The sequence below is a fragment of the Numenius arquata genome, chromosome 7, assembly GCF_964106895.1.
Source record: "Numenius arquata chromosome 7, bNumArq3.hap1.1, whole genome shotgun sequence".
Lineage (NCBI taxonomy): Eukaryota > Metazoa > Chordata > Aves > Charadriiformes > Scolopacidae > Numenius > Numenius arquata.
This window is the reverse complement of record NC_133582.1, coordinates 26,363,258-26,390,096: the sequence shown is the minus strand read 5'-3', so window position 1 is coordinate 26,390,096 and position 26,839 is coordinate 26,363,258. Positions and strand designations below refer to the sequence as shown.

The 26,839-nt window shown below is 40.5% G+C and overlaps 1 protein-coding gene across 1 annotated transcript in view; it reads right to left on the bottom strand.

The window, feature by feature from the left end:
* PLCB1 (phospholipase C beta 1) overlaps positions 1 to 26,839 on the bottom strand; it is a 408,751-nt gene that overhangs the window by 114,602 nt on the left and 267,310 nt on the right. Inside the window, exon 10 of the mRNA XM_074150525.1 lies at positions 6,731 to 6,877. Coding sequence (XP_074006626.1) covers positions 6,731 to 6,877 — 147 coding nt within the window. The remainder of the gene's footprint in view (positions 1 to 6,730; positions 6,878 to 26,839) is intronic.

Here is a 26,839-nt window from a genome sequence, read left to right as displayed (position 1 = left end):
TCAATTCAACAATGTAACTGTGGAAGCAGATTTCATGGTTGCACTGAACAGGCCACATTGCCCAGATAGTGGTCCGTGGCTTCCTTCCTGTGAGGTGAAGTCAACATGCTCGAATTTACTTCATCTCTGAGAACTCAGCCATTTTCCTCAGTGCTACACAAGGTTTTATGATGTTCTGAAGGGGAATAATGAAAATATCAACAGCCGTAAGGTAAAAAAAAATACCCCCACAAACTGCTGATGGGCTGGAAAGTTGCACAATAACCACTACTCCTCCTTCTTATCCATTAGACCTCATGCTAAGATAAACTGTGACCCCAGTGCCAGGAAGAAACTCATTTATCTGCCTTAGATCGCTGGACAGGATTAGCTGGGTCTGCTGGCACGACGACAGCTACGGCTCCTCCTCAGCCCAGTTCCTCTCTGTTGCATGAACTCCCTGAGCTCTCCTATCCTCTAGTCCATCAGGAAGGCCATGGTCAGGCTGGAAGAGAGCAGAGCCTTGGGTCTTGCCAGCCGACAACCTGAGCTCAGCGCAGCTCTAGAGGCATGAAGCAGCGAGGCAAAACCTGCTCTTGGTGGTACAACAAACTCATGCTCACAACAGGCATCAACCGGCTTTCCTTCCCTTCTATATGGTGCTGTCATCTTGGAAACTGTGAAGATACTGTTTGGGAGGCTTTGAAGGTGAAGAAGGTTTCAAGGAAGTGCTGAATGCACATAATAAGCAACAACAGGTAGGACTGAGTAACCACTGGGAACAGAAAAGCTGAAGGACAGTAGAGGAGAGACCACAGCAGCAATAAAGAAGAATAGAGTATGCCCCTCATGAGATATTTTTCTAGAAACAACTGAAAGCACTGGACTGTAAGCAGGGAAGCAGATGCTGAGGGTGAATGGGATAGTGCCACGTTGGCTACACAGGCTATGCTTAGAGCTCTGCAACCTACTGATGTTATTATTTTTCCTTATAGCCAAAGACAAAATGTGTGTTAAAGGCTTGTGATTTTCGCAGTTTGCATTTCACATATACAACAGCAAGTTGCATAGCCATCAAAATGTGCAATGCTGATAGTGATACATGATCATTTGTCTTTGGCTTTGGGTGCTGCTGAGAGAAGTGCTGCAAAGTCACTCCCCACTGTGACAACAGCAGTAACCTGAGGTGAGACTGGTGAGAAACCAGAAAAAAACACGGCTGAACATTAAGGGTTCAAAGGAGTAAATTCATAAATATGATACCAATGAGAAAAAAGATGAGAGACAGTAAAAAAGGGCTTCTAAAATATGACATTTCTTTAAGCTAGCCTAGTTCCACTATAAATCACTACTTTCTTCATGGATTTTTACCTTTGTACTTTAAAATTACATTTCCCTCATAAAAAGAAAGCAGTTACACTTCTAAATAAATAATCAGGACTTGATGTACTGCCAAGGGTTTCTACTAAAGGCTAGGAAAATGATCAGCGTAATTAAAAATAAATTCAGAGTGTGCACATGTTTCTTTTTATGCTATAATGTTTTTTTGTGCATTTTTGTGCAACCCTTTTTCTGAGTTAAAAAAACTAACAAAGGGAGAGATAATTGGTAGGACATTAAGCACAGTAATCATAAAGTATTGGTAGACTGAATGGTTTTCTTATTGTCCTAATAATTATTACATGACTAGTTGCTATTTCACAGCTCCAGTGAGGGCAGAGGTGCTACTGAACTTCCCTTCCAAAGTCATAAGCACTTCAGCAGACCCTTTGAAATCTTCTTGGGAAAAAGAATAGCCTGTCACCATGAATTTTATTAATTTTACTAAGTACTTGTTGGAAGAAAGCAAATGGCAATGTGATTGCTGTATCTGGTCTAACCTCAAAGCAAAATCTAAGCCTGTCAGTTTTTGTAATACGCAGATAAAAATCAAACATTAATCCCATTGTCGGCCAGCTGCCATGCATTTACTGAATGTAATGAACCCATAAAAAGGGAAGGGCATGTGTTTTGCGCCTGTAAATGTGGAAATATACTCTCTTAAATGGAGTTTGAAAGAGACTCAAACTTACTTTGCACTATCCCCTGAGTTTACTCTGACTTATTCCCCACAATTTACTAAGCCAGGAATATTATACTGAATAAACACCGAGGATCATACTTCCAAATGTAGCTTCTGAAATTATTTAAAAATGCAGGCAAAGAAACTTGTAGATGCAATCTGAGATGATCTGTAGACTTTCACATACAAGTCAGTGAATTTGCAAAGTTTCAAGGTAAACTTTCTCTCTCTCAAAATAATCAAGTTAGGTCACTCACGGTGCAGTTAAAAAATTTAGAATACGTTGGACTAATCATGAATTTCCATCCTTAATTCTTTGTTCTTTTGCTTCTGTGCTTCTAGACCTTTAGAATATGTCTCTGTCCTGATCAGCCCTGATAAAAATCTGCGGTGTGTTGTGGTATCAGCTATAAATTCATGCTGGTGGAAGGGAGAGCCGTATTTTGTCACTTCAGACCAACTTTAAACTGCACCGTCTGTCCTCCCTGTGGGTTTATGCTTCTCACATTTGTACAACTTTACTACAGCTTTACTGTTTTCTTCCAGAAAATCTGTATAAAGCTGCAGCATTTGGCTTAAGTGGGTCCTAATCCTCACTGACAGAATAAAGTCCATATTGGAGGTAAGGGGTCTGCAAAATATCACAATTAAAAATTGCTTTTGCTTTGGACATGTCTGCACTCTTCCAAAGAGCATAAATTTCTGCATGCTGGAATCAGAACTTAGAAGTGGCCACATGGATTTTCATTTCTTTCAATTCAGAGAAACAAAATAGCTGTCAAGCCAAATACTTATATGACAAGTTTTAGCACAAAACACATTTTACAGCCAAGATATAAACCTCCGAAAAATGGTGTTTGATGGAAACAATGACAGTTCATTCACTTTATGAAAGCACTAGAAGGTGCTGTAGAAAGTGCTGTAACAAACACAAAACAGATGAAAGTAACTACCACATGGTCTGTTTAAACTGGGCATCCCCACTGCATGGTTTTGTTTATGTTTTAGCATACTGGCATTCTGAAGAACTTGGTCAGTTAAGGTAAACCTGTTCATAATATCAGAAAGCCTACGTTATCCATAAGCCACATTTTTAGCACACACTTTAGCATTACTTCTTTTTTTTTTTAACATAATGCTAAGTCATTAGCAAACACGACAAGACAAAGCAAACATCAAATCAAATAGGAGAGAACTTCCTGTGCATGTCTGCTTGTCAAAAATACTTCATCCTACATATACTAAACTAAAATAGTAAATTTACAATTATTTTCTCACAAGTTAACAGCATCTTAACCTTTATGTTAAGAGCAGTATTGTATGCCTCGAACTTAGCAATATGCACGATGACAGCGTTGAGTGTCTATAGATAAGAATTAAGGGGAAGACCAATAAGGCAGACATCGTGATGGGAATTTGTTATAGACCCCCAAACCAGGATATAAAGGCAGATGAAATATTCTATAAGCAGCTGGCAGAGGCCTCACGATCACTTCCCCTTGTACTCATGGGGGACTTCAACTTCCCAGATATCTGCTGGAAATATAACACAGCAGAGAGGCAACAGTCCTGGAGATTCTTAGAGTACATGGAAGACAACTTCCTAACGCAGATGGTGAGAGAACCGACTAGGGAAAGTGCCCTACTGGACCTGCTGATAGTTAACTCAGAAGGTCTTGTGGGGGATGTAAACATTGGAGGTCGTCTTGGACAGAGTGATCATGAAATGATACAATTTTCAATTCTTGCTGAAGCAAGGAGGGGGGCCAGCAAAACTGCCACCTTGGACTTCCGAAGGGCAGACTTTGGCCTCTTCAGGAGCATGGCTGAAAGTGTCCCTTGGGAGACAGTCCTGAAGGGCAAAGGTGCCCAGGAAGGCTGGTCGCACTTCAAGGAGGCACTCTTAAAAGCCCAGGAAAGAGTCATACCCAAATCCCAAAAAACAAGCAGGAAGGGAAGAAGACCAGCCTGGCTAAATAGAGAGCTTTGGCTGGAGCTCAGGAACAAAAAGAAGGTTTATGATCTTTGGAAAAGGGGCCTGGCAGGCAAGGAGAAATACCAGGAAGCGGTGAAGATATGCAGGGGGAAAATTAGAAGGGCCAAGGCTCAAGCCGAGCTCATCTTGGCCACTACAGTTAAGAATAACAAAAAGGGTTTTTTTCGGTATGTAAACAGTAAAAGGAAGATTAGGGATAATGTGGGCCCACTGATGAATGAGATGGGCACCCTAGTGGTGGAAGACATGGAGAAAGCAGAGTTGCTGAATGCCTTCTTTTCTTCAGTCTTCACTGCTAAGGCTGTCCCTCATGAGGCCTTGGAGGCAAGGGGGAGGGTATGGAGAGAGGAAGTTTTTCCTCCAGTAGAGGAGGACCAGGTTCGGGACCACTTGGCCAAACTGGACATTCATAACTCCATGGGCCCTGATGGGATGCACCCACGAGCGCTGAGAGAGCTGGCAGATGTTATCGCTGGGCCACTCTCTATCATCTTTGAAAGGTCATGGAGAACAGGAGAGGTGCCTGAAGACTGGAGGAAGGCCAACATCACTCCAGTCTTCAAAAAGGGCAAGAAGGAGGACCCTGGGAACTACAGACCAGTTAGTCTCACCTCCATCCCTGGGAAGGTAATGGAGAGACTCATTCTAGATGTCATCTCCAAACAAGTTGAAGAGCGGGGGGTTATTGGAAGTGGGCAACATGGGTTTACCAACGGTAAATCATGTTTGACCAATCTGATAGCTTTCTACGATGCCATAACTGGTTGGTTGGATGAGGGGAGGGCAGCAGATGTCATCTACCTTGACTTCAGCAAGGCTTTTGACACAGTCTCCCATAGCATCCTCATTGGGAAACTAAGGAAGTGTGGGCTGGATGAGGGGACAGTGAGGTGGATTGAGAACTGGCTGTGTGACAGGACCCAAAGGGTAATGATTAATGGAGCAGGTTCAAGCTGGAGGCCTGTAACCAGTGGTGTCCCCCAGGGGTCAATACTTGGTCCAGTCCTGTTCAACATATTCATCAGCGACCTGGACGAGGGGACCGAGTGTATCCTCAGCAAGTTTGCTGATGATACCAAACTGGGAGGGGTGGCTGACATCCCGAAGGGCCGTGCTGCCATCCAGCGAGACTTGGACAGGCTGGAGAGCTGGGCAAGGAAGAACCTCATGAGGTTCAACAGGGAAAAGTGTAGGGTCCTGCACCTGGGGAAGAAGAATGTTAGGCACCAATACAGGTTAGGTGTGGACCTGCTGGAGTCAAGTTCTGAAGAGAAAGATCTGGGAGTCCTGGTAGACAGAAAAATGACAACGAGCAAGCAGTGTGCTCTTGTGGCCAGGAAGGCCAATGGAATCCTGGGCTGCATAGGGAAGAGTGTGGCTAGTAGGTCGAGGGAAGTCATTCTCCCCCTCTACTCTGCACTGGTGAGGCCACAACTGGAGTATTGCATACAGTTCTGGGCTCCCCAATTCAAGAGGGATAGGGAACTACTGGAAAGAGTCCAGCGAAGGGCAACGAGGATGATTCAAGGATTGGAGCATCTCCCTTATGAAGAAAGGCTGAGAGAGCTGGGACTCTTTAGTCTGGAGAAGAGAAGGCTGAGGGGAGACCTTATTAATGCCTATAAGTATCTCAAGGGTGGGTTGAAGGAGAAGGGAGCCAGACTCTTTTCAGTGGTTGCCAGTGAGAGGACGAGGGGCAACGGGCACAAGCTGGAACATAGGAGGTTCCACTCAAATATGAGAAGAAACTTCTTTCCGGTGAGGATGACAGAGCACTGGAACAGGCTGCCCAGGGAGGTTGTGGAGTCCCCTTCTCTGGAGATTTTCAAGACCCGCCTGGATGCAGTCCTGAGTAACATGCTCTGACATGCTCTGGGCAATCCTGCTTCGGCAGGGGAGTTGGACTAGATGATCTTTATGGTCCCTTCCAACTCTAAAAAATTCAGTGAAATTCAGTGAAATCTTAGCCTAGAAAATGTGTGCCAAAAGTTGAGTTTCTAAACCATTTTAGCTCTTTTGGAATCTTAAAACATTGTTGACTTTGCTGTGCAAACAAGTTCAGATTTATTAACTCTAATTCAAATTAACAGGAGCTTCTGGGTGCTTGGCCTTTTTAAAAACATAACAGCACCTAAAAATTTCAGTTCAGACATTAGATATAGTCAGAAACCAGATTTCCATTCCTTGCTGATGTGAATGAACTGTCAGAAAGCTATGTGCCATGTTTGGACCTCTCTAATCTCTGAATCAAAGCAAATTTCATGGAGCTCAACAAACTGTCAGATTTAATGTTTAGGGGTAAATTTATTAGCTACAGAGATGTTTCCCATATTCTGCTTCACATAATTGCCTGGCAATCTTTGGTTGTCATACAAAGTACATCGTTCCCTCTCCTCCCCAAATAAGGACCTTAATCTAGAATCCTGTCTAAGTTGAGGAAAACTTTCCAGGGACTTCATGGGCTTCAGACCAGACTTTATCTGACCAACCCAACTGCTACTCACCTGTTAATAAAACTGTATTTGATGCATGTGTGCAGCAGATAGAACAACAATCAAGTACTACCCTTGCTTCCTTGAAGATCAAGCTCCATCATAATTTTCTGTTGATGCTTTTAGTGCATTTTATGGTATAACAGCAAATATATTAGGAATTTTTGTAAGATAAGAAATCAGATCTCTCCAACCCTGTACCTGTGAGGTAGGTGTTGTGTGAGGAATTGATGAAGTAGTGTGATAGTGGTTGAGACATGTCTTCATTTAAATCCAGTTTCTCAGGTGGAACAACGCCATTTTCTTCTCCACTCAGATATCGCATAAATCCATCCACTGATATCTGTCCTGAGAGAAACACAGATCCAGGGAAAGCATCAATTAATTTCAAGTACAGATTTAGCGATATACAGATGCTATGTTCAATATACACTTATACAATGGTGCGTGTGAAAGACCATATAATCATCAGACTGGCCTTCATCTAGTTGTTAATGTATTTTTTTTGTTACTATTACCTCATTTTCAGCCATGTAAGCTGGAGGTAATACACATCCCTTTACCTGTACCAAAGATAAATAATTTCATAATCGGTGTCTACGGATAATCAATGGCACAGGGGAATTGGAGTCACAGAGTGCTACAAGAACAGAGAAAATAAATTGAAACCTATCAAGGGAAGGGGTCCTTCTGGGGACAAAAGAAAGCATGCTCTCCAGAGGAAACCAAGAAACCATCCAACAGAGCACCACACAAAGAAACATGTAACTTTCACCCTTTTTGAATATGATTCAGAATGTGTATATGAATGCAACCAAACTGCAAAGCAAAGCAAACTAAATGAACTACCTTTCAAGTGGGAACTAAGCTTTGCTTTGTAATTTTTATTCTTCCAATTCATATCTCACCGGAGTGCCAGCATAAATGATCATTTCATATGCTGCTGGCAAATTAGAAAGCCGAGTCCTATCCTCAGCTTAAATATCACCATTGATCTCAGTGGAGCTGTGCTTATTACGTCAGGATTAATTTCTCTGTCATAAAGCTTTCTGCATAAAGTTGATTTTATGGCTAGTGCCGATTTGTACATTTAAACAAAAAAAATAATAATCCAGTAGTTAATATTTGAAGATGAATGCTTAACCAAACAAATTTGAGACATTTTTCTTTGCCCGGTATTTTTGTTATTTTGTCTAGATTTCACCTGTAGATTTACTCAATCATTTAGCTTTAGTTAATTCAGTTACTTCCTATAGTAAAACAGATTTTCTGTATCTCTGAAGAATCTTGAAGCAGCTACGTGCCTTGGTGACTCCCAACAATGAGAATTTCTTACCTCTTGTCCCAAACTCAAAATATTCTGCATAGTATCTCTATTGAAAAAAACTTAGTTGACTGACTATGGCATTGAAAAATGGAAGACTTCAATTCTACTCCTAACTCTACTACTCTCTCCTTTTAGAGTCAATCCCTTTTTACCCTAAAACATAGAAACTTACATGTATTTTTCTAGTATGTGAAAAAGTAATGGGCAACTCTGCATTGTTTTCATAAAGCTTGTAACCTCATGATGCATATATAGCATATAAAGCATTTACTTAAAATCTGTGCTTGGACCCTAGGATTTGGCTCTTTATCAGAGAGGAAAAGATCTAACAGTCTTAAGTTCAGATGCCTCATTTTCATAACAAGCCAAGATGGTGGCACTAAATGAATCTATTCATATGACAAGGAATGTAGTGACAATACAGAGCAATGCAATTATAATTCATTCTTATGACAACAATTGTAAGATGGTTGCAAGGAAAAAACATCAAGTCCATCCACTATTTTAAGACGGTAATCTGAGTGCAATCTTGTCAGGCTCCACAGCTGCTTCTTCACAGAGTAATTAATCATCCACAGAGAGGCCTATGTACTTTCCTTTTCACAAGAAAAAATATGAAATGGAGAAAATCAGGAAAAAAAAAAACCCACTGAGGTTTTTCACGAAACTATAGATTTATGAATAACTCATCTGCTGTGTGAATCTACCAGAGAGTCACTATGAATGTAAACAGTTTCAGGTGCTATTATGGAGTTAGCTTGACCTAAAATCCCCTCTGCACCGAGTTCACTGGGATATAGATATTGTCTGTGGTGTACATTCACACAACAGAAGCAACACCACACAGGAAAAATGGGTAAGGTCTGAATTGGACAGCTGCTACATGGGGAACCAGCAAAGCCATGTCATGTTATAGTGATTTACAACTTCTGGTGTTTGAGACAGCTCATCCAGAACCATCTTTAATATCCCCATGTTGTTTTGAATGCATTCCTTTCAGCCAGACTAGGAGGCTTAAAGTTGCTCTGGCATTCCTGCTCCAGGATAAAATGAAACATAATGTTTTTCGTATGTACAATTCCTCAAAAAACTGTGGCATCATAATCACATGGCGTTCAGAAAGAAAGGTGTCCATTTTGTTATACAAATACTTATCTCAATTCACATAGACATAGTATTCAAGCATCTCAAAGCAGTATCTCTGTTTAATGTTCAGAGTATACCTGAAAAACAGTGTTCTTGTAGTTCTTGTTTATCAGATGGAGACCTGAAGCTAAGGCTAAATTAAGTGACTGGACAATATCACATGGAAAAACCTGTGGGTTAAGCTGGGAGTTGAACTGCAGAATCTCTTGAAGCCTGAGCGAACTCGAACACTTTTGGGATAAAAGGAAGCAAGGCCCAGGCCTGCACCTTCTCCCTTCCCTCCATTTTGTGATCATTCTTCTTTGCTCCCTCCACACGCGAGACAGACAAGGTCTGCAGAGTGGTCCTTGTGCGTATTGCCGCTGGTACTAACATAAATCACAGCAAGTATTATTCGCACGTATAATTACATAGTTTCTGAGTTACACGGTTATCTGAGCTTATGGCTGTAGAATGTTATTCTCCCCATCATAATTAAGCAGTCAGCATTTCAGAAAGTGAAGCAATTTGCAAGTTCAATTACAGACGATATTGCACCAGAGAGAGTTTGACTGTGGAACAGAGATGGCAGATGTCAAAGGGACTTTGTATCCTGGATATTAAAGAGTAGATTGTTTGTGACCAACGTTAATGATATTCTGAGACCAACTGCAGTGAGGACGATCCTCGGTGGACAGTCATCCAAAATGAAATGGCCTCAATTTACTGGTAAGATTTGTTCTGTTTTCTTAAGCATATTTCAAATTTACCACAGACAACGCCAAGAAAAAATAATTTGTGATCAGTTCTTTCTATTACAGCTGTCACCTTTTATCTTCAGATATATATTAGGAAGATTTAATGATATGGTTAGATATAAAAAGTTAGAGGGAAAAGAAACACACCAGGCAAAGATACAGGGACAAAACACATTCACATTTTTCTTTCTTCACAGCACAAACATAAAAATACCTCCTTTTTCCTGTGGCATGTGGTCTATTTAAAAGTCCAACACTTAACTCTGTCCCACAGTGCCACTGGAACACCTTCAGCCATACAGAGCAATGGCCGCCCTGGGCCTGCAGCTCCTCCCCCTCTCCCCTCAGGGCTGGCAGGGCCGCTCCTCGCACTCTTCCCCTCACTCTTTGCTGCCAGCAGCATTTTGCCCATTCTTACACCCGCTTGCCCGGAGTGGCCATCGGAGTGACCACCGGAGCACCTGAGGGGCCGGGCTGTGCCCTGAGGGGAGGCGGCTGGAACCGGCCAGAACTGGCGGGGGACGGGGCAGGCCCGGCCTCTCCTCACAGAGCGTGGGTGCCTGCAGCTGGGCACCCACAGCCAATTCAAGTGAAAATGAAGGATATTCTAATCAATTGTTCCATTTTCAACTTAATGCAAATCCACTTCTGCTCACAGGATAAGTGCCGTCTCAGCACATCTGGCTGAGATCCGACCGCGCAATGTGCCACAGCTGGAGGACTTGCAGAGTTTGTCAAAACCACCCAGCTCTGACACAGAACAGAAGATGGACTCACTAGACTGAAGAAATTCGTAATGGATGTCAGCTGCAGGATATTTGACTGTCAAAGCACACATAAGCGACTGGCTAAAGTTTTGTGCCGGCCAAATAAGTAGCAGATCAACTTTAATGCTTTTATTGTGCAATGGAACGGGTCTGTAAAATAAAAGAGCGAGTATTGGGGAGAAATATGAAAGTATCTAATGTATTCTTAATCACATTCTCAATACCTCAAAATTATAAAATGTGTAGCTGAACACTTGTCTATAAATTATAAATTAAATACACTTTTGTGTAATTCTAAAAACGTATCTGAATCAAAAACTTATAAGAACTAGAGGCACTGGAATGTCCGGAAATGCCTTTACATGCCTCTCTCCTTGTTTATACATCTACATACCTTCCAAAATCCATTCTCCAAATGGGAAGGAAGTTTCCAAAAGAAAGGGACCTCGACGACTCCACATCTTTTGAACATTTTACTCATTACCTTCTAGGTATGAAACACCCGGCAAAGTACCCTGGCAGCCAGGACTGCCTGCTTGCCTACGCAAACAGTTGTTCACATGTTGAAGTTCCCATGCCATCCTTTCACAAGAGAAATCTAGCCCAAACTCATACAGACCTAACCGAATCAGGTTCTATGCTACTTTTCTCCACTGTGGATTGAAGTTCTGCTTGCGCTTTTTGCCAGCAGTCCTTTTGCAGCACGCCTGCAATCCCTTTTCTCCCCTGCACTTTTAATTTGGAAGCTCAACTTCATCTGCCAGTTGCTTGGTGGGGATTTGTCAGCCATTGTGCCACTTGCTGCCTCCAAACCTCACCCTTTATCGCAGAAAGGAAGAGAAGGCCATATAGGGGACTCCAAAAATGTCATCAGCGTTCAGCGCTTCACCTGCAGCAAAGCACGAAGCAGCTTCTTAGCAAGTGGTTCCACAGGATACCTTGACTGGCTGCTCCATACAACCTGCTCGGTGGTGAAATTCATGCAGAGATCAAAGAAGAACCACCAGATTGACAGTTAAGTGAGGTCAACCAAATTTGGTATTTATTCACTAAAGTTTGGTAGGCAGGAGAAATAATTTCCTTCTAGAAGAGTAATATATTTAATAGGGATGCTGAAAGATTGTACTGAACAAAGTGAATCCTCTCTTATATGGTTCTTGGATATTGTCTAGATTCATCAATCAAAATGTCATCTTCTGCACTTTATGAGACCTGGAATATCCCCATTCCTGGAAAATGGTGTTTGCAAATTTGCCATGAAACAGGAATTCTAGCCAGTTGGTTGAACAGGTTGATAGGATAGACTGTAATTTGTGAATATACGTCTCAGAGGCTCTCCATTTGAAGACTTACTGTTATCACAAGGCTCTTCATAATCCTCTTTGACTAGATTTAAAGAACCTAGCACATTTTTCTCATCAGGACCTGTGACAGTCCTTGTGAGGGCCAGGGCACTATGCACTTTCCTGGGCAAGCGCAGACATAGGTAACAGCCTCATGTAAAACTGTTCTCATGCAGTTTCCAGGGCTGGCAAAAGCATAGGCTGCTTTTGACACAACAACCCTTCTCGTGCTGCTTAATGAGACATAGGTAACTTGACAAGTTCCTGCCTTCCCAACCCCTCCAGCGTGCCAGCATGACCAGCATATTGTTCTGGATGTGGAAATGCTTGTGGGTCTCTGGGAGCTTGCCAGCTCATCAACTTGAGGATGTAAACAAACCCCTGCTCATTCAACACCTGCAGCACTGTGCCAAGCACATAGATAAGAGACATGAGGGCTCGAAGCAGGGCTGAGCTTCTAAAACAGTCTTCTTCACCAGTTCAGTGCCCTCTGCAGTGGCCCAGGATAAAGGTGAAACACCCAGCAGTGTAGTAGTCTGGAGGAAATAGAACAGCACAGCTAATCCTGCAAACTTCTCAACCCAGCTGCTTGAACTAAACTTCATCACCCCTTTTTCAACAGGTAAGCTGTATGCGCAACTTCTTGATTGCTACTTGATTTTCCCTGGGTCTGCCTAGCCTGCCCCAAGGAGCCTTCCAGTCCTTTGAGGAAAGTCTTGGGACAGAGTAGCACAGAAAACAAAAGGCACAACTGACAGCAGAAAAGACCACTTATCTGCACACTTTTCTTTGCACTTCAATCTTGCAACTTTACCATCAGCCTTTGCTTATCCTTAAAATTTGTGGACGTTTGTATGACAATTGAAACGTGCATTTGCTTGTAAGCAGTCAACAGGTTTGGCTGCATGGATCTTAAAACACTTCTTTCAGGCTGAGAGAGCTGGGGTTGTTCAGCCTGAAGAAGAGAAGGCTCCGGGGAGACCTCATAGCAGCCTTCCAATATCTGAAGAGAGCCTACAGGAGAGCCAGAGAGGGACTCTTTGTCAGGAAGTGTAGTGACTGGACAAGGGGTAATGGTTTTAAATTGGAAGAGGGGAGATTGAGGTTAGATATTAGGAGGAAATTCTTTCCTGTGAGGGTGGTGAAGCACTGGAACAGGTTGCCCAGGGAAGTTGTGGATGTCCCATCCCTGGAAGCGTTTAAGGCCAGGCTGGATGGGGCTTTGAGCAACCTGCTCTAGTGGAGGTGTCCCTGCCCATGGCAGGAGGGTTGGAACTCGATGATCTTTAAGGTCCCTTCCAACTCTAACCATTCTATGATTCTATGATTCTTTCCATATATTTGCAACCTTAATAGAGGCTTCCATTTGTTTATGCCTATGCTGTTATCCACTCAGTTATGTAACTGGAAGGCACAATTGTGCCAAGAGATATTATTAAAGTAAAAAAGAAAACAAACAAAAAAGGAAAAGCGACAATTAATTGGCACCTTGTATCTCCCAGCCAGCAACACAGAATTATATTAGTATTTTGTCTGACAGCAAAATCAGGTCTATTCCAATGTGATCTGTAACATTAAATCACATTCACTGTAATCCCATACAACTGAGCAGTCCTCTCAATTCAAACATTAAAATCCCCCAAGTAAAGCAGCTATTTTATATTCCTGCGAGAGATGGGTACAATATGCCCCAAAGGGAATTCTGTTTCACAAACCAGCACTGCAGTTTACATCTCATTAAGTATTAACATTTTCATGCACTGTGTAGAGTAGGATGCGTATACCCCTGGTGTGTCTCTTGATACCGGGCACACATTAGCTACTCTATGCTTTCTAGCTTTGTGAGCCTGCAGAGAAGTTCACAAGGATGAATTTACATAAAATTCACACTGTGTGGGACACAATGTGCCAGAGCCACTCTGATAACACTTGCAGCATTTGCATCCAAGTGATTTTGGAAGTGATGCTGAAACCTGTTCATCTTTCCAGACACACGTGCTATTACTATATTGCTATAGTGTAACTGGCATTTCTGTCTGTATTTGGTTTTGTAAACTAGGGCAGGACGCGACTGCATCGTCCAAGCAACATGCTCTTAATAGCAAATTCATCACAAGGAGAGAATATTGTACAAGGTCAGTCCAGACTGAAAATGCCACAATCCTACAATTGTGTTACTGGACTTTACCCCAGGAACATCAGTATTGCTCTATTTTAGAAAAATCACTGGGGACAGAAAAGACTCTCAGGTCTCAGGTCAGGATCTGCAGATACTTCAAAATATCTACATGCCAACTGTCATGTACACACTACATGCAGAAGCCGTCAGTAAGTCCTCCATTTTAGCAATTTTCCCAATGATCAGCAAGAGGAAGTATTCATACTAGTCAGACAGCTCTAGCAAATTAATAAGTAGATGAAGGGCAATACATCTGAGTCGCTGTATCTGAATATTAGTGAAGCATTTAATAGAGTTTCTAAATTCAAATTTTCCTTATTGGAAAAACTAATCTGCAGAAAGCACAGATAGAAATAAACTGAGTTCAGCATAGAAGATCAGAGTTTCTTTGAATTTGAAAGCTGAACTGCACACAAGAAGTCCAGAGGCTGCCACACTGATCAGCAGCAGGTCTAGTTTCATACAGTCTTTAATAATCTGAAAAAGCAGAATCAACAACACAGGGTTTAAAGGACAGACAGTTCTCTGGGAGCTGTTTTCAAAACAAGATGGTAAAGCTGTAATGGACCAGGTAAATGGGAAGGAAATCAAACTAGAAAAACACAAATAATAATTCGAGTTAGGTAGCTAATCAGTCAAGCAAAGAAAAATTTAAAATACAGAGATAAATTTGGAAGAAGATGCCTAGAAATCCTTGACAGCAGATAGACCTTGAAAAACAGACAAGATGCAGAGAACAGCAATGCATCTGTATGTAGCTGCATCAAAAAAGTTTGTTGGAAAAAAATGCAACTGATTGGCAGGACATTTTACTGTCAAGTCATTGATGAAAGAGGTTAACATGCACGGCACCAAATGTATCAACATACATGCCTATAACTAAACCTAACCGTACAGCCAATCCTATAGATTTAATGGATCTAAGTTACACTTAACTTAGTAACTACTGACAACATCAAGGATCTTAATGGGACCACTGACTGCACCCAGTCTCATGACTCTAGCTTTTGCCTACTAGTATCAGAAATGCTTCTATATAGAGAAGATGATTTAGTTAAGTGTTATGAATATTAACATCTGTCACAGTATATGCCAAAACAAGAAAGATCAAGCATATAAAGCTGAAGTGGCCATAATATAATGGTCAACAAGTATTTGAAGTGTAAATGTTAAGGAAGAACAGTACAGTGGCCAAAGGCAGAAAAAGTAATGAGATCAAAGTAAGCAATGGAAAACTTGGGGTGAGTGTCTGAAAAAGCTTGGCAGTGCTACAACTAATTGTGCTAGGAAACACTCTTGCAATGGGTTTATTGGTTGTCTCATTGCTTAAATCCTTTAAATTCAAACCAGGAGAATATCCTGTTGTGTTCAAATCTCATTTCAGGTTTCTAAACTTAAAGGAAAGCGAAATAGATCCATTTCTGCCCTCAGTTATACTTGCTCAACTGCTTTCCGTAATTAGACGTTACCTGGCCACAAACCAAACAAGCTTTCTTTGGCAACATGTTCTTGAAAAAGTAACAGAAAACTTGCTCAATAAGAAAGGAACAGAGCAAGATTCACTGCTCTACCCTTCAATGTGTATAATGTAATAGGACACTGGGCAATCTGAATATAAACAAACAGAGAATGGTAACTCCCATACAATACCCAAAATAAATGCTTACTGAATGACAAGCAGTCAGAGACGGAAAACATGGGAAGGTAAACATGTTGTGCTTAAGTAGTGCAGACAAAATAGCTTGCTCCGTATCAGTTAATCCATGCAGAAAAATCACATGCCCAAGGACACTGAGATCCAGAATATTTTGCAGAGTAAGCATTATCAACCAAGTAACGCTGAATTCCATATGTTTGAATCAGAAATGCTTGTCATTCTAATGAAGCTATCATATCCATTTTATCATCTGTATAAATGTACAGAGAAAACTAACATTGGATAAGTTTTTTTTTTTACTTTTCATAAGAAAATGTTTGCAAATGGAAAACTGCTTTTCTGAATGGGTTTCGGAAGAGGTACTACAGCTCAAGACACTTATTTCACTTTAGGGAGGAAATATTTCCTATAAGCTTTCAGGCAAGACATGCCAAATAGCAAACTTCATATTTTTATGATAAATAGTGTTCTCAATCAGAATGAAAACTTTGGGAGCATTCCAAGGACACTGCCATCTCAAAAGGAAAGGAAGATGGAGTGTCACCTGAGAAGAAACCAAAGTTTCCAAACTTCACTTGTGTCTTGTTGGCATGAGCCATCCATTTTAATAAGATTTTAAAGTCACTGTGGAATGTTAAGCATGCTATTTATTTATTTTATTAGAAGTTTTTTCAGCCCTTTTCAAACACCCAAGAAAGAAGGGCTCTAACCCACAGGGGCTACAGCCTGTGAAATTTATGTGTTTTTCTCTAGTAGCACTAGAAAACAGTAAAACACACACATAGGCAGGGAAGATTTTTAGACACTCAACATTTTCTCTTCCTCAAAATTTAAATGTTGGAAACACATTTATTTTAATGGCTATTGATCATCTAACTCTCCAAAGCACCTTTAAAAAACCGTGCTGTAACAAAGCATGACCACAGTTCAGAGATTCTGGTAAGCAGAGGTCTTGCATTAAAGAGCACAATTACTGGAAACTGTTATAGTGTAAAACAGTGTTTTATTAATAGCAAATATATATATAGCATAAGCCTACGATAACTAACAAACACAAAAGTCTCCAACATTTTGAATCAAGCACATCTGTGTTACAGTTCACATTTAACCAGATCCCTATATGAAGTATCAACCAGTTTCTTACTGGTTATTGTCCTCTCTTTTCAGTCACAGATAGCTCTTTCTTTAAACAAAAACAGTTTCTAAAACACTAGCAGACATATACATAAATATCTGAATATTTAGTCATTTTTAAGGAGTTGGGTAAAATCCCACTCTGGTGTAGATAAGCAAGCAATCTCTCCTAAGTCTCAAGACTGATGCAGAGTGATCAGCATCATCTCCAAGTTGGACTGTGAAGAAACGCTACATCTAAAGTTAGCTAGAGAACCACATGGGACTGCAGCTTATTCCTTGGCAGGCATGTACTTTTCTGCTTTTTTTCTTTTTTGTTCCCTATTCAATTTTGCTTAAAAGTGCTGGCTGTGTTTGTGCAGTCTTTACATTAACAAGCCTCAGCTACAGTCTTCCAGGTTCTCGTCCAAGAGTGGGGCATGGGCTATTAAAAACCCCAATGAATCTACACCTCAATGATTTCAGTTGACATTGCAAGATAATGCAGAGCAACGCAGTGATGGAACAGACATTCTTGTGGTGTCAAGGAACTCTGTCCTCAAGACCTGCTTTCCCACTATACCTACTGTCCACAGGCAAACAAACCCACTGCTCTAGACTTCAGTTGAGGTCTGGAGCATGATCCAGGAGGAGGTGCTAAGGGCCCTAGCACCTGGGCATGTCTCATTCATTACATCAGGAAAAACGAAGCAAAGGCAAACACAGTGAGCTACACCCAAATCTCCCACCAGACATCTTAAGCTTGGCATTTGTGAACACTTTGAGCCCAAATTGCAACCATCTACAAAAATTACTGTGGACAAAAAGCTTGTGGGGTCACAGGGTTTTACAGACACAAGCCCATTCTCTAGCTGCTCATGACTTTTCAGCACAGAGGTAATAAAAGAAATACTTTCTGACAGTATATCCTTTACAGGATACGAGAAGGCAGATAGTTTACATCCAATTAAATCTATAAAAACACTACAAAACCACCTTCTTACGAGTTCCTAGCTAACAGTGGAATGAGCACTTTACGACACGGTAGATTTCTAAGACAGGCAGACAGCTAGGTAAGTGGAAAGATTTTAAATCAGACAGATAAAAACACCATTAATCCCAGCAATACTACAGTTATTTCTGACAGACTTGAAAGAGGGCCACTACTGGAATATGTCACTGTCTTTCCAAAACCCTGAAAAGCACACTCTGTAGAATGCCTCGGAGTGATCCTGGGAGATGTAATAATGTTAAATGTTGGCTTACTTCCAATTGCTAACTTGCATTAAAAGACATCTAAAAATACATACTTCTTCTCTGAAGCGATACTTCTCTATATAAGCTATTAATGCACTTGCCAAAAAGACTGTTCTTCAGTATAATGGGAAGACAGAAGAGTAGAGCGTGAGCACGCTAGAGGTGGGAAAAAAAGCCTTCTTCACAGCTAATATTTTTACTCCCAGAAACTCCTCCAGTTGAAGAAGAGGTTAATACTAAAAAGAAGTGGAAAAGAATAAAGGCATAGCTTTGCAAAGACAGTTCAGATAAACTAAAAAGAAGGGACTTTAATGTCTTAAAAAAGACTTCCTTGTCTGTTCCTTAAACTTGGTCCTACAGCTGCAGGCACTGCATTTGACAATCCCTTTCATAAACAAATTGAGTTCTATCTTAATAACAACTGCTTTTTCTGCCCTCTTTGCTACCTCTGGTTGGCTGTGCCAGAACCATAAAGTTAGGAAACTTCTCTTGATTTCCAGCCTAAATTTATCCAAGGCCACTTGATACTGCTGTGTTCTTCTGCCAACATTGTCCTTGAGCCTACCACTTCTTTCTCCCTCCCCAGTGTTTAACCCTGATGTATTTATAGGCAGAAGTCATATTCCAGCTAAAGGATATTGTTCAAGTAGACGATTACATCTGACATTATAAGGGAAACTTCCTCATATGGTCGTTGTTGTAGCGCACATACTCCAACTATGTTAACGGCCCTGTTATGACAGATACCATGCATACCAGGAGACTCACAGATCATTGCTAACTCCTCAAGGCAGCGACTGTCTATTTAGTTGAGTTGACCAAAGGATGAGGCAAAAAACAAAACGGCACATGAAAAGGGATGGCCAAATGTCAATGAGCTCGTTTGTGGCAGAGCCAGGAAAACTGCGCTCTTCTGCCACCAATTCTGGATGTCACCCACTGGATCACAGCAGCCTTCACTCCCTTTGTCCTCATAGGGCCTTTGCAGCTGCAAAGCACTGTATTTGCAGCAGTCATAATGAAGAGGCAAACCCCACAATGTTTATTCAAAGTTTATCTACATTTGTTTCCTCAGCACTTGAGTCCATGCTGCTTTATGTTTGCAGAAGTAAACTTTATCTAATATTCATCTTCAAATAATAAATCCCGCTGCTAAAATTGAATACCTCCCTGTGTTCCATAAAAGAGGCAGTAAAACAGCAACAAGCACAAAGAAGCTGTTTTACTTTTAGAGTAAGTTTTCTATTTATGGACTCCGATAGTCTGAGGCTGAGTCAAACACAATACAAGCAGGCAGCAGCAGAAAAATATTTCTCCATAACCCTTGAAATGCAGTATTGATGCAAGACTCTCTTTACTTACCCCTGAGCAGAAGCTCTACCTGAAGGGTAGATGCAACTCTAGGTATACTCTAAAATCGCTTCTCCTGTTTGCTTTGTGGTCCTGTCACCCCAGGTTGTTTCATCCATTTTCAATGTTAGGATGCGGGGTTTAAGCCTGCCTGTAGTACTTGAGCCTGGGGTCCATCAGGTGGCCTATCAGGTTTCCAGGACATGGGACAAGAGTCACTGGTATGGTCAGCTTCCATATGAGTTAGCGCAGGCCTGCTCTGATTGCAGAACCTACATTATCACGATTAGTTTGTGCTCTGCAGCTCTGAAGATTTAAATTCCACAATCAGTCTGTCCATTTTACATTCGGCACAGTTTCACTGGTATCATAGAATCATAGAATGGTTAGAGTTGGAAGGGACCTTAAAGATCATCGAGTTTCAACCCAGTGGAGCTATTCCTGGTACGAGACACCGGTCCCAAAATGCATTTCTGCAAAGCTTATGTTTCTTTCAAAGTATTCGTATTATACACAGAAAATTAGGAAATTTGTCCTCCCTGGAACCCTAAACATATTGTTGACATTTTCATTAATTCTGGCGCCAACAGTAAAAACTAACTCTATGAATAAGCACATGGGTTTCAAGTCCAAGCCGGTTCCTACACTTTTAAAATGCAATCAAAGAATAAAAGGTAAAAGCTTTTGCTTTTTTACTCAGCCAGGTACTACTGTGCCTTTTTTCATTGTTGCAAAATCCATTATTACTAGTCCACATCACTGTTTCATTTTTTTATCAAGTTGTTACAGTTAAGTTAGAAAGATAAAGCATCTGTAAAGCAGATACAAAAAATCCTCATAATTGAGGATTTTCCATTCTAAGAGTTTTACAACATTTAGTTTTTTACTTGAGATGCGATCTTCTAAATAACTACAAGATCTGAAATGAATTTTACAGCTTAACTAGTAACTAAAAACCAAGCAACTAAAAAGAAAATACAGAGCATTACAGAAACATAATTTGCAAATTCAGTTTGACAAGTATAGCTTCCATTAACTTATTTATGGTGATACATTATTCATACTAACATTTGCTGCATATATATACTGAAAAATAATTTAAAAAATGCTTTCTGGCAAGCTACCTAACTTAGCACTTGTTGCTGACAGCATGAAATAGGCTAAAACTTTTGTGTGGCTTATAAATTTTAAAAAGTAATAAATTGTAACTGGGATCTATTGTTCTGTTGTCATTTTAGAATGAGAAACAACGCTGAGAGCTCTTTTCTTGTACAACTGGAATGCTAGAAAGCCCTGAAAATCCCAAAGTTAATGGATTTTTTTTTTGGTAAGTATACTTAATTTCCAACGTTGCAGTTAGGAGGCTAAAGGATGTCAGACATTTTGTTACACTTCCTACAAATGTTTCAATGCCAGAAACCCTCACCATTTCACTGCATGGTTTATACATCAGAATTTATGCTTCAAATATGATGAAGTATGTCTTAAAAGGGTATCCACGGTTGCACGGTACTTGTTTTTGCCATTAAAATCCGTTGCCTAGGAAATGACCCCCTTCTGCCACTGAAAGACTCCAATCTGTAATTACTCTTAAGCAGTTACTGAAAGGTGAATTTAATGTGGTGGGATGAAAATGTTTAAAGTGTATAGATGTTTAAGGGAGGAAAAACACATTTGTACTGAAGTGAATACCGCTTGGTGTGAAGGCTGCCGTGAAAAAAACACATGTAGTAAACGCCGTATAAAGTTATATATACCTTAATCTAGTATTAATTGCTTAATTCATTTTATTACCTAAGAAAACCATAGCACAACAACTTCCAATAAACGTGTACTAGCAAGTCAAAATTAACACTAGAATTCAAAGACAGTCATGGAACCAGCTGCCATACAATCCTCCTAAATACACGTCTAACTAAAACTAAAACAAATGCATTTCCAAATAGGTACAGTTGAGAAAATCTGAAGAAAGTAACACTGTGAAATATAAGAGGAAAGCTCCTTCTTTACAGATCTAAAGGTTTGGCCCTTTAAAATTAAATAGGCAGAGATACTATTTAAATGAATGCATACTTAAGAGAGAAAAAAAATTAACATCTTTATGCCCTTACTTATCTCAAATATGCCTTCTAGTAAGTACAATCTGGTCTACAGATCCATTGCCCAGGAAAATCTACAACACACTTCCAGACTCTATTTTTTAAGCTTATACTACAGTCAAGACAATCTCTCTCAATAAAAACCACTCTAAAAATAATGGCTAATAATAACCTAACCCTTGTCTTGCTCCCACCAATGAGGACGGTGGGAAGCGTATATTTTATTGCTATAGCACAATTCCAGCTTTTTCCATGTCTTCTTTACCTAGCAAGCCTTGGTTTCGTATTCTTTATTGCTAGTCTGGTACATGGGTATAGTTCTTATTCCTGCATGCTTAGAGTCTTTAAGAGACAGAGGATGCCCCTAGAGTCAAGACTGTTACTCAGTGATTTTCGAAACACTTACTGGTTTCAGAAGCAAAGGTTTAACTGAGACAATGGGATTTCAGCTCTCAAAGCTCTGGAGTCCTTTTGAACTTAGAAACTTTTAGAAATTAACTGCATTGCTAAGTCATGAACAACTAGCACATTTTTGCAGAATTTGTGCCAAATGCACTTGGTAAATTTCACACAATTCTAGAAACCAGGACTATCGTTCTCAGGAGCCTCAACGCTGCAAGCAGAGACACCTGAAACTCAGCATTAACATCCCATCTCCCATCCATAATGTAACAAAATCCTGAACAACTTACTTTTATACAAACCTTCTTAGAAATAAAAGCAAATAATGAAATTCCCAATCAACCACTTGGCAACTGATTTATTAATACACATCCTGTTATCAACCTGGTAACTTGAAAGGGAATACATTTAGCAGTTATGGAGCCACCCAATGCAAATGCCTTACAGCCTGAAAATACCAAACTATAAGATGCCACTTAACCAGGGCTACCAGTCTCCCAGCATGATTTTGCTGACAGTGAGAGACTGCTCAGCACTACCAGGGAATTCCTTCTGCTTCCACCTGATAAGGAAACAAGCTATACATAGCACATTAATCTCCTTCACTGTATGACACAAAGCACTAATCACACAACAGCTTGCTTCAACCACAATAAAATACTACTCCAGATGCTTAACCTATGTAGATGTCAAGCCCATGTACCTGCTGATGTTGCAAAAGCTCAATCGCATCTCAGCAATACAGTACCTAAAAATACATTCACGAAGAGCAGGAACATGGGCAGCCTTTTTACCCAGAATGGTGTAACCTAAGGCCCTTATCCAGCAAGCACATTGGTACTTGATTTTACCAGGCACCTGAAGAACCTTGTTGAACAAGTTTAAAATATTGCGTAGAGTTCTTCCTTACTGTGTTCAAAATACTGAAATTTAGCTGCAGCAGATAGAGAAAAAGGGCTATATCAGCAATCATGGGAATGGAGAATTATGAGATGTCAAAAGCATGTGACTAGTGCTGTGAAAGTTGACAGTACAAGCATTCTTTAGAAATTCATTTAATTAGGTATTAGAGAAGAATAATTAAGTTAAAAGAGAATATTTTCGTATAGTGGGTGTGCACAGATCATGAATACAGTTAGATGAGAAATTAGGAGAAGATATAATCATCAGATAAGTGAAGTTCTAGAACTGTCCAAAAAGGGTAGTGGGAGCAAAGAGTCAGGCTGTTTCTGAGTTTCTATTTTATTAATTTGGATTTAAGTTTTCAAGGAAACCCCCTAATTCTATTTAAAAGAGCATTTCAATACATAAAATTATATTTGCTAAGAAGCAAGTGCATCATGCTCTCTGAAGTTGCCTAGGTACCTGTGTTCATGGTTATGGCCAGAAACTAACCAGAAATTTCACTTCAACAGCGCTGGGAAATAGGCAATCATGGGAATTGCGCTTCAATAGAGAATTAATATGATGTTCAAGGACCATAAGAGATTTTTATATAACTATCCTCTCTTCCCACACCATCCATAAAGTTAAGCATACGCTTAAGTGATTTACTACATCGAGGCCAGGACATTATGCATGTTGCAAACATGAATCCTACTCCCACAGCATAAATGTTTTTAATCCTTGCAAATTGCAACTATTCAGCTTAAGTTTGCATCTTGACATGTGTGTTACTGCACACAGGAAAAAAAGGAAAATTATATATATTTTGTCTAACTTTGCAAAACATGATTAGAAATGAAGGCCTTGTGGCCTTATAGTATACCTGAAAAATAAGGACATTTGCCACCAACTTTGTCTCAGGCATCTGTAAAAGTAATTTTCTCTGGCTATGTAAACAAGGACTGTACAGGCTTTAAAGTCCAAATTAAACAGAAGAGCTTGTCTTATTCATGAGGATGCTCAACATCCCTTTATTTGGGCGAGACATCTGAACATTGGATAGATTGTTTAAATAATTAAATATAGAAATACTACAGAAACAAACTGCAAGTGGCCAGACCTTTACCGTTTATGTGTATGTTTGTCACCAACCTCTCTGCAATCTGATGTTATAAAAATGAAATAACATAATGAACAGAGTCAGTCAATGCAGTTTATGGAAACAAAACAATATACCTGTGTGCAGGCATCCGTGCACAAACATACACACTGAGCAGCTGCAAATGTTCGAACTCCAGAACAATCTGAGGAAAAGGGATTTAACTGGCACAAAGGCTGGCAATTTATATCACCTAATTCTTGCAAACAAGCCTTTAAAGTCTCTACCACCACAAAGTACTTCAAATCACTCATTACTCATAAGAAGTGGTTAATCACAACTTTTAAATTTCTTTATGGTATTTTCTCTGTTCTGGACCCGTACCTGTGATTTACTTCAAAGGAGTAACTTCTCATTGCCAAGAAAGAACAAATACATATACCATGTTGTCAGATCATCTGGCTTGCTTCTTGAACCAAAACTCTGCAGAACTACTCCAAAAGTCCAATTATTTAATTGCATTGCTCTGGCACAACAGCAACGAAGCCATCCTTAAGCCACCTGTAACTGTTTCCCATCCTGCTGTTTATCATGTAATTCTCTCACATCATTACCTCTGCCTCATGTGCCTTGTTACACTACTCCTCTCTTCCCTGCGCTGCTCTTCTGTTTTTTAGCATACCCTGTTAATCCTGAGGACTTGTTCAGTTGGGACCTCTTCAAGCTCACTTCAAAACACAGGCACACAAAGGAGCACATGGACAATGACCCCAAGCCCATCTCTCTTTACAGAGCTGCTGGGCCCTGTTTACTGTAAGAACTATGCTGGAGGAAGGCTTCTGCTACCTTCTTAGCTCTTTTAGCTGCTGGTCTGGGTGCTCTAAGGTTTCCACCTGCTCTTACTGTTTTAACTGACAGCACCGGGGCCATTCCAAGCATCCTACTTCCATCTCTACCTCTCCACTGACTTTGGTGCTGGCAAATACGGGGACATAAGCAATGCCAGCACAAGAAATGTGGCAGAATATACGAACAGCAGAGGTGGGAAGTTAAGGCCAACAAGTTCATGGGTGTATAGCAGTGGACCCCATCTAACTGTGGTTTGAACATCCACGGGCCTACTGAAAATAACATCTTTGCTCAGTGGTCCAAGTGAGTACAGTTTCAGTGGCAGGGAAAGTGTCACTGAAGCATGTCACTTTGGTCTGCCACCCCTGCAATTCAGCCTATGAACAGCCCTTTCTGACAGCAGAAAGCCTGAGTGACAATCCCTTTTACAAAACACCACATTAAAAGGTTAAATCATTATTTTGAATGTGCACTGTAATATTTTGGTGACGTTTTGCAGACATGCAGCATTTGTTTGCAATTATTCTGTGAGTGTAGGACTGAGTACACACCTACACTTCATTGAATATACAGTGAATTGCATTCCCAACTCAAAGCAGATGTACAGAAAATAGTGTATCCCAGTGTCAATCCTGATTACCCAATTCCTGTAATTTAAGGCAGTATGCTTGGGATTTGCACGGGGGCCTGAGTAGCAGAACGGGCCGAGTTACTGTAGCTCAGCCACCAGACAAGGTGCAAAATAAGAGGAGGTGACCTGCAGGTTGTGCCAGCTTTGTCAGAGTTTGCTGGACATCAGTGCACAAGTTTGAATAAAAAACAAACACAAAAAACCCAAACAAAACAAAACACAGAAGGAATTAACTCCCTATGACCTGCCTTTCCCTTCTTAAACTCAGCATTTCCTGTGAGAACTGATTCTGCAAGAGCAATGTAAACCATACCCAGGGAGAGAGGCAGCACCTGTGGAAGAGGAAGTGCCTGCAGCAAATCTGTGAACCAATGTACTCTTACGGTAAGCTTGAGGTGTCCCACAAATCCTACTTGGAGGGTGCAAGCAAACACCATCACAACACTCTTCTTTCTGAGGTTTGTTTCATGCTTCCTCCTTATTGCTAGTCAGAACGTGATTTCATTTTGACTTTGGTGCTCTGCTTGCACACCAGCACATCTCCTTCTAATAAATCCTTTATTTGGTTTATATGAAGTACCAATATTTGGGTAATAAGAATGATCTTTCAGGTACCACTTTTCTGTTGCTGATGTGAAATAAGGTAAGCACAGAGCAACATTCTAATATTTGCACGGAGGAGAGAGGAGGTCACATTGTGTTTTCATCTACTCATGCTAGTATTCCCACTGACGTCAAAAGACAGTTTGCATAAGCATGACAAAGAAGCAGGATTTAACCTTCCATCAAAACCCCTAGAAACACTAAATATCATTGTACTAGAAAAATAAGAAGCCTTATGAGAAAAATTACAAGTGTTTTGCCTTGAGACAACGTTCATAGTGGCATTGAGAGCCTCAGGTTTCCTTCAGGAAGACATCTAGGTCAGGCGGCTTCCAGGGAGAGGGACAGGAGTGCCTTCAGTTAACCTCTAGACTTTTGGGAAAGATGTCAGTGTCTTTCTTCTGGATCCAAAAATCTCTGGACCAAATCAGTTTTTTTCACGTTAGATCTGTTTTTCAGGATATAACCATGCCCTTAAAATTTTAATGTATAAACACATTAAAAGCTGGGGTAATCATTAGGATATGTGGATTGGAATAAAACAGGATGCAGACACAAATTCAATGCTATTTTAAGACTTGTGGTGGTAGCAAAAATCTGCAGAGATTTGAGCAGAAGTTCTCTCACTGCTTTTGGCAAAATGCCCGGTTAAGCCCTGACAACACTTGAGATTTTCAAAAGGGAATTTTCTGTGATTATCGCACGAAACACACTCAGCTACTTTCACATTTTACTTTGTGTACCACTTTATCAGAAAGCAGAGTGCTGGACTTATTCCTACTATTAAATGGTAGAATTTAATCATCTTAGTTTTAATGCCACTGATTGTTTCTTTAAATTTTACATTTCAGATACCGGTAAATAGT